This window comes from Coffea arabica, chromosome 1c (assembly GCF_036785885.1).
Source record: "Coffea arabica cultivar ET-39 chromosome 1c, Coffea Arabica ET-39 HiFi, whole genome shotgun sequence".
Classification (NCBI taxonomy): Eukaryota; Viridiplantae; Streptophyta; class Magnoliopsida; order Gentianales; family Rubiaceae; genus Coffea; species Coffea arabica.
Genome location: NC_092310.1, coordinates 45,519,109 through 45,528,694, shown reverse-complemented (window position 1 = coordinate 45,528,694; position 9,586 = coordinate 45,519,109). Strand labels below are relative to the sequence as shown.

General features: G+C 33.6%; 1 protein-coding gene across 1 annotated transcript; it reads left to right on the top strand.

The window, feature by feature from the left end:
• Positions 1-3,458: 3,458 nt before the first annotated feature.
• On the top strand, positions 3,459-4,427 carry LOC113720210 (glucan endo-1,3-beta-glucosidase-like; the record flags this gene model as incomplete). The annotated part of the gene is made up of 1 exon (XM_027245150.1): positions 3,459-4,427. A coding segment is annotated over one exon (969 nt), but the record flags the coding sequence as incomplete, so codon positions are not given.
• Between the last annotated feature and the right edge of the window lie 5,159 nt (positions 4,428-9,586).

Genomic DNA, 9,586 nt, shown 5'->3' with positions numbered 1-9,586 from the left:
TATTATAATTGTCTTTCACGAATACTCATCTTCTGAAAAAGTTACAAAATCAACTCAAACGTTGTAAAATCAATTCAATGCATATTTTGTTAGTGATATCTATTGTAATATAAGTAACCAGAAGATCATTCATCCATTGATCCCTTATAACTGATTTTTGACGGTCTTTATTCCTAACACTTAATTTTGTTGAACATCTTTGATTAAAAGGACAAAAAGAAGCAAAAAGAAAGAACAGAAAAAATCCCTTCCCACACCCTTTCTAGTCCCAACTTCAAGATCTAGCATTTGAACTCTGAATTTGGTAGTCAGGAGAATTTTAAGAACCCTCCCTTGACCACAAAGATGTTGAGGAAGATTAGAACTATGATGAAAAGTAATTTTTGGATCACCACCCAAAGAGGCCAATGCATCAACCATCAAATTGGACTAAAATTGTATATAGTTAGATTTTCATTATCTCTCTCTCAAATTTCAAATTCGAAAAAAAGAGAAATTGGTCACAAATAGGAACTTGACCTGTTAAACACTTGAAATTGCTAACTGTTTTGCATTCAGTTGTGTTACAGTTATTATTTCTCAAATATTTTATATATTTTTTAATATAAAAAATAAAGTCTTATGGGGCTTATGCCCCAAGCCTAAGATTTACATACACCTCATCTCAATGGATTAAAAAAAAAAATGCTCTACTTGATCCCGTCACCTTTTAAAACACTATTCTACATGGAGTTTTTTTCGAAATTTAGTGGGGTCAATTGACCATACTTAGACCTAGCTCTTCCCCCACTATGATTATTTTGGGTGTTTGTGGATTGAAAGCTTATTATTCATTGTAATATGTATTGTGATGTGATATAATATTTATATAAAATGGTGGTTGAAAAGATAAAACATGTTGAGAATATACGTTGCAAAAAATATAACATGGGATAACACGGATTAGCACCATTATCATGCCACCTCCCTCCAGGATGCAGCATGGGGAACATTATTTTTGTGCAGTAGTGTTTACATCTCCCACTTATCTTAAACTAGATATTGCCACAGGAAGCTTTTCTTGATTAAATGAGACAGCTGATCTTATTTGTCTTAGTAATTAGCGATTGTTAAAAACTTCATTGGAACTTTTGGCATGAAAAACCCTTGATTGAAATTGCTGAAAAAATTACAGGATTGCTAGTTGAACATAATATGTACTTCTGTCTTCAAAAAAGCACATACTAGTAGTTGTTGTCTCGTCTATCGAACTGAAACATATTTAATGGTTTAACCTAAAAGGCTTATTGAACTGTCAGCATATATTCAAGTTTCAATATCTGTATCAAATTAAAGTCCAGTTCAAATAGATAGAAAATATGTCTATAATACCTAGAACATGGGAATCACAAAGCTTTTGATATTGTGTCAAGCACAAAAATTACTATATAAGTTTACAATGATTTAAATTCTTTATTGATTTAACATTTTTGGCTAAAGTATAGCATGTTTTGTTTGCAACTAAATGGTTGTACCTCCTAGAAACGAAAGAATAGCTCAAGAAACTTTTTATACGACTGAAGTGTGCGTCTGTTTCGTTTTTTCCTTTGTTTCATTTTCATGCAAGAAGATGGGTGTTTCGATATTATGTTCAGACTTTCATCTGGGCAATTTCACTTTCTTATATATTATCTTGTCCATACACGAACAGCGTTTCCAGATATCCAAAAGGTAGTGGCTTTTGGAATTCCTATTATACTCCTTTGAATTCCAAGAAATTCTATTTTAAAGTTTCATTTTCAAGAGAAAGTAAATTTTGAGTTACTCTTTCTTTTGTTAAATTATATTGCATTCATCCTAACTTGCCAAGAGAAGAAAATCAAGAAACTTTGACCCCCTTCCCCCCCCCCCCCCCCTCGTCAAAACACAAAAAAAAAAAAAAAAAAAAAAAAGCGAAGAAGAAAAAAAAATGAAATGGTAAGATATTCTTTCTAATTAATAGATATCTACCAATTTGAAAAGTGAAACCTTCACTTAACGTGGAAAATTTCCAATGATATTGCATTCTCTTTAAAACTTCCAAAGGTGGATTTTATCTTTCGGAAAAGATTTTTTCCTTTCACAAAATTTCCAAGGAAGCATCCAAAGAGAAGATTTAAGAGGACTGATAGTAAAAGTTTATTGATCTTGGGAGTAGCTAATAGTAGAGCTGTAAACGAACCGAATCGAACCGAGTATCTCATGTTTGAGCTCTGTTCGTTAAGCAGTTCGAACAACGTTCGTGTTCGTTCGTTAAGTTTCGAACTCCAAACTTGTGTTCGTGTTCGGTTCGTTAAGTAAAATTCGTGTTCGAGTTCGAGTTCGTGTTCGGTTAGTTTAACATAAACGAGCCGTTCGTGAACATGTTCGAAATGCTCGAATCCAAATTATTTTATGCTTTAAATATGCCATGCAAATTATTAATTATTCTTAAAAATAATTAAAGCACTAAGTGACTAAATTCTATTATTCATTAACTATATAACTAACATTAACATAAAAACAACAAATAAAACAAAGAAATTTGCTCTCCAAATACAAAAGTCCAGCCATAAAATTAACCCTAAAATTTGTCAAATGATAATTATGTCTATGTTCACGAACGTTCGTTAAAACTCGCGAACATACTCGTGTTCGCGAACGTTCGTTTAGCATGCTCGCGAACGTTCGTTAAAACTCGCGAACATGTTCGTGTTCGCTCGATTATTAATCGAACAAAAAAATTCGTTCGAACTCGGTTCGTTTAAAATTTCGAACGAGCCTTTCACGAACACGAACGAGCCGAAACGAACCGAGCTAACGAACAGCTCGGTTCGTTTAACAGCTCTAGCTAATAGTGACCCTAGCGGCCATGTATAATGCTGAATTTACACGTTTGCCTTCAAAATCAAGATTCTTGAATCTTTGCTTTGATTGGTAAAGGCTGTAATCCTAAAGGACCAAAAGTCATGTAATTAGCTAATTAATGGATTACAAGGATTCATGAATCTCATAAAGTGATCAATTAAACTTATCTTTGCATAGATGAAATTTTATATAAATTATGTATATACATTTGTACTATGTATATATGTTCTCGAAAAATGTGATTCATGCTAAGATTCATCCTATCAAAAAGAAATAATTAATGAAGTTGATTAATAATGCGAATGGACACTTCTACATCTATAAATAAACTCTTGGTACCTCTTGACATTCATCTAAATTTGTGTGATATCTCATTAATAGAACAGGCATTTGAGAGAGTTTGAGGGAAGATCAAGACCATCCATCAAGCTCAAACGTACTCGATGGCACAAGGTATATCTTAATTTTTGTACTATTTTGTAATTTATGAGTCGTCGTAGCTGAAAATCTTTAGATGCTGATCATTTTCCTACACTGTATACTTCCACTTGAACTCCTAAAATGAATTTATCGGCAACTCGGCCATCTTTTTCATTGCAGGGGTACAATCTATAGGTGTCTGCTATGGGCTCAATGGCAACAATCTCCCATCTAAAGAAGATGTTGTAAATCTTTACAATCAATATGGCATCAAAAAAATGAGAATTTATGCCCCAGACAATGAAGTTCTCAATGCTCTAAGAGGAACCAATATAGAACTTCTAGTTGATGTTGCCAATGAAGACATTCCATCCATTGCGACCAATCCTTCGGCAGATGCAAATTGGGTTCAAAACAACATCAAAAATTACTCACCAGCTGTGAAGTTCAGATACATTGCAGTTGGAAATGAAGTATCATTAAGTTCTAGCATCGCTCAGTATGTCGGTCCAGCCATGGAAAGGATACAAAGTGCATTAGCATCGGCGGGGCTTCAGAACCAAAGCAAGGTTTCAACATCAATAGCTGGAAATCTGTTAAGCGTTTCTTATCCTCCCTCACAAGGATCATTTTCAAACGAGGCTAAACCCTTCATTAAACCTATAATTAATCTTCTAGTCCAAAATAATGCACCATTGCTAGTCAATGTGTATCCCTACTTCAGCTATATCGGTGATCCAGTCAACATTCATCTCGATTATGCATTATTCACCTCACAAAGAACGGTTGTTCAAGATGGCTCGTTTGGATATCGAAACATTTTTTATGCAATTTTGGATGCTCATTATTCAGCTCTAGAAAAAGAAGGTGGTTCTAATGTAAACATTGTTGTGTCGGAAACTGGCTGGCCATCGGATGGGCATCCTCCTGCTGCATCATCTGGAAATGCAGTCACTTACTATAGGAATGTGATTAGCCATGTTAAGAGTGGAAGAGGGACTCCAAGAAGGCCTGGAAGAGGTATAGAAACTTATCTGTTTGCCATGTTTGATGAAAACCAGAAGCCTGGAGCAGAGACAGAAAGACATTTCGGCCTCTTTTTCCCAGATAAACGGCCTAAGTATGTAATTAGTTTCAACTGATTCGAGTGTGATCAATAGGCATGGATCAATAAACATATTTATTCTCTTTAGTTTGATCTTTGACATAAGTACATTATTGATTGGATTTCAGTAGCTAACTAGGAATTCAATTTCTATGATAATGCTTTCTACTTCTGCTATTTCTTCCTATATGTAAAGCAAGAGCCTTGGCATCTAGTGTTAAATAAATTGTCCTTTTTCTCTTTTTTGACAGTGTATGTATTTTCATGTTTACCCTTACATAATCAAGATTTTAAAACAAACATTAAAAGCTTCAAATAATTCTTTAACTTCCATAACTTCTTGTCACTATAAAATTGGTTCTTATATTACTATTGTCATCCGGTATATATGTGGTATTTTTGGTTTCTCTCTCTTAACAAAATTAGCTTTGCACCTAATATTGGAAATGAAAGTGTGTAAGCTATCATGTTATTTTTGAAACTAATCCTTTCAGTTCACAATCATGTCATTCATCTATTTCATCTTTTAATGTATCCATTTTGTGTATTTTTTTTTTTAAATTTATCCATTTTGGTTCTACATGGCTTTCTGTTGACCACTCAAGCATGAGAATCTTACCTTGTTAATATCTTGAAGCTGGTTTTTACTATTTTACTTGCTGCTCTTCCTCTTGAATCTTAATGCTGATAAATTGGTATTTTTTAGTAGAGCCTAAAGGAATGAGATGGACTACTAAATATTTGGGATATCCTTTCATGCTTCCGGATAAACCATGGTTTATGTTTGAATTGACAACTATATGGTAAAGTATTTTTGTTTACCATACCACTGTTTATTTATTGTGCGACGTATGTGAATTAAAAAAAATAATTAAAGAATTTTAAGTTATAGCATGGATAGTACTCATTAACCCTATTGACTATTGTACTCTCGCCCTTGCCATGCAGCATGTATAAAAATTCTTATGCTGTAGTTTTCTGGTGAATTTCTCATTCTTATTCACTATCGAATCCAATTAAAAAGAGAAGGAAAAAAATAGAGCAGTAATTTTAGATATCCAACAGGAGTGGCCTTCGAAAATCCTGTTACTCCATTTAAAGGCTTGCAAATCTGTTTTAGATTTGACAACAAAAGTAAATTTTGACTTCCTACAGGAAAGAAAAAAAAAACATGAAGGAGAAAAAATATGAAATGTTAGGGTTACCTTTCAATCTCAAGAATCTTGATTTTTTATTCGATGGCTAAAAACTGTAATCCAAAACGTTTGATGATCTGTCACTCTTTCTCTCCATTTCTTCCCACATAAAAGAAATAAAGCAGAAGAGACAGAACTTCCATTTCTGCCATTCTCTTTCTGTTCTCCCCCATTTAAAACTGTCATTGGAAGAGAACTTCCATTTTTCTGTCCATGTATTTTCTTTTCTTCCCTTTTCCTTCTGTCCAAATGAACTGTAACGGCGTACTTTTCTTCGGGCTGTTTTTCCCAGAGATAGTATGCAGCATTACTCCAATCTGAACGGACTATAAATTTTTTTCTCCTGCGCTGCCCAACGAGATTTCTCTGCTCCACCATCTGAAGAGACCGCCATGCGTCGCTGGCGAGTCGAGTTCTGTTGAGCATGTAGCTCCCAACTGCTCTGCCATTTTCCATAGTTCATGATCTTCACTCTGAGACTCAAAGACAACCTTGCAACCCTTCAAAACTTCCTTCCTAACCGCCTTCAGGATCTGACATAATCAAGATAATCCAATTAATGCGAGCAAAATTGATAGTATTATAGGTGGGAGAAGTTCTTGAACAAGAAAGTGGAAGAGTAAACACAAGATTAATTGAAAAGCCTTTAATTACCACAAACTACCACAAATTCACCCAGTTAAGAAAAAGGTTTAGGAGTTGTTGAGATAGAAAATGATTTCATGATGCAGTTTTTGCCCAAGATAAAGCAGGACAAAATAGCGAGGCATACTTCCATTTCAAATGTTACTGTCTATTTGGCAGAGGGATGATGGTCGTCAAGGAATGCAGCTAAATCAAATGATACCTGATAGTTAGCACCTCCTCTACAATGCTCCTCTAGCATGATAATCAAGTAAAATGTGAGTCACATCATACATATATGCTTTTATCCCTATTGATTCAAGTAGATTAAAGTTCAAGCAACACAAACATTCAGTGCTGTAGAGGCGCACCTGGTGAGCCGGACTAAACAAAGGGTCAAAAATAAGAGGTCGCAAACACTGATATAGAGGACAAAAGCTCAGAGTAAAATCCTTGGAATTTTACCGGCTGTACATCTCAGTCAACATGGCTCGTCCCATTGTCCAGTAAGAAAAGATATGCCTCAGCATAACTGAGACTGACGAAAATGAAATAAACCAATTGAAATTGAAACAATCATGGGAACTAGACATACTAGATTGAAAAAGATACCATGTTTCTGTGTTAACAATTAATGCCTTTCCATCCTCCAGCATTCTTTCTTTAATTGGTGTCAGAGCTACTGGCCAGCATCATTGCCATTCTACTCATAGCTCTACCATACCAACGTTTTTTCTTGCTAAGATATACGAAGGGTGGCAATCGGGTCGAGTTCGGGTTGGCGGGTCGAGTTGAGATCCGAGTATAATAGAAAACCTGTTGACTCGAACTTGATCCGCCAACTCGAAACGAGTCAGGATACCTGACACGAATTTGAAAATTTCGGATTGGCGGGTTGACCCGAAATGACCCGAATTTTAATTTTAATTTATTAATTTATCACTGTAATTTTTAATAAAATCAAATTCTCACAAAATTAATTACATAATCAAGTAATAAAAATTTAAATAAATAATTTCAAATCAAATCTAAAATAAATTAAACATCATAAAAGTGTTTTATCCCGACCAAATATAAAATAAATTAAAACAGTATAAAAGTAAAAAATAATATAATATATTATTTGTCCAAATATAATAATTTCAACTTCACACAAGTTAAATAAATTCATTTAGGATTAAGTAATTAATGCCTTTGAAAAAAATAACTTAGTTTAGTTAGATAAAATAATTTTTATATTTATTAAATTATTTTTAATTTGTAAACGGGTCATATTAGGTCACCCATGGATTGACCCAAAATCGATGTGTTTTCTTTTCGGGTTCATCGGATTCGACTCGATTCTGATCCGAACTCTAGAAAGCTCAACCCAAACCCATTAATTTCATTTTAGCTTCGTGTCGGAAATTGCTACCTCTAGATATATGCCCTATGAAGCCATTTTCATGGAGTAGGCCAACTATTTAATACTTGACCACGTTATGTATTTGTTGGTCAGACTTCACGGAATTTTCCGGCTGTACAAAATGCTGCTGGAATTGTCTATAAATCGAGGCATTTGCAGAGGCTTGGTAAGAGACGAGAGCTCATTTGGGAAATCTTCCCTTTTGTGATATATTGAGTACTCTCTTGTTTTGTCTCCTTCTTGTTTTGGGGTTTTAGGAATTTTGTCCCGAGTTTGTTTTTTTTTTCATTATAGTGGATTTTGATCAAATCACCACGTAAATTTTTGTGTTATTATCTTTTATTATTTTTCTCCTCATTTTATTACCGCCTTTGTTACCACTTTTGTGATTTGTCAAATTAACCTTTTCATAATTACTAGGACGGGATTCTAATAAAATGGATTAAGATGAAAGCTATTCTCATCCAAGATGAAGTAGAAGTAGCGCTGTTCAAAAAGGAGAAAAAATCAGAAAAAATTATGGATGAGCAATTCAAAAAAATGGATAATAAGGCCCTCTTGGCAATTATTCTAAATCTCTCCGATAAGGTTTTATGTGAAATTGCTCAAGGAAAGGCAACCAAAGATTTTGTGGAATAAACTAGAGATTTTGTACGTGAAAAAGACGGTGGTGAATCAATTCTATTTGAAACAAAGTTTGTATGTGCTTCATACGTCTATAACTTTGTATCTTAATAAATTTGATTCTATTAATTTAGATGTTTGGTAGTAAACTATGTTGTGATTATGGCTGCAAACGAGACGAGTCGAGTCGAGTCGAATTTTGGCTTTATCGAGTCGAGTCTTAACTTAATTTCATCGAACTCGAGCTCGAGCTCGATAAGTTGGTAATTTTCAAGCTCGAGCTCGAAAAAAATAAAAAATAATTATATTTATTTTTTAAAAAATAAATAAAATAATATTTTTTCTTAATAAATGATAAAATATTAAGGATATTTATGTAACTTTACTATTAAAAATAAAAATAAATAAAATAAATATATATATTCGAGCCGGCTCGCGAGCTAACGAGCTTAATGTTTTAAGCTCGAGTTCGACTCTGGCTCGACCAGCTCGAGCTCGATTTCAGCTCGATATTGATCGAGCTTGAATCGTGAGCGGCTCGATTCGTTTGCACCCCTAATTGTGATCAAATGTAGCAACGTGAAGAGCATGACAACACTAGATTTGTTAATTTAGATATTGTTAATATATATGTGACCATTGTCCAACACACCTTTCTTTTTTTCTTTCTTTGCTCTTGTAATAGCAATTTTTTTTCTTCATTTCCTTATTCATCTATCACCTTCTCCTCGGTTACTTGCTACACTTTTCAGTGTAAAAAATGATTTGCATGTATCAAATTTGTAAAAGCTTATTATATGCTTTATTTAGACTGATAGACAAGTAGTTTGCAAAAGTAAAGCATATCCTTGAGCATTTAGCAGCCGATAACATACATAACAAACTTGACTAGACTTCCATTCTTTAAGCATTAAAAAAAAAAAGGTTAATTAATCCAACTACTTGAACTTGTTACAACGACAAGTCTACCTAACAATGCTAATGCTACAAGTTTACAAATTGTATTGGGAAAAAAAATTTGCAATCTTGATCTTAACCAAACATAACCATTATAATTAAACTAAGAAACTAACCGTCATATTAAATTACTTCATCCGTTCTATTGAAAGTATCATACTTTTCAATTTGGATGTCCTAAAATATTTGTCAAGTTGAAAAAATCAAATCACCTTTTAGTCTCTCTTTCAAATATAGCATTTCTTTCTAATCATATGCATGTTACTATTCAAATTTAAATTTTGAATTTGTGACGATAAAATTAGAAAAGAAGCACTATTCTTAAAAAGTTAGAATCCCCAAACATAACTAAATAATTAGGACGGAAGGAGTAATTTAAGTTCAATACGT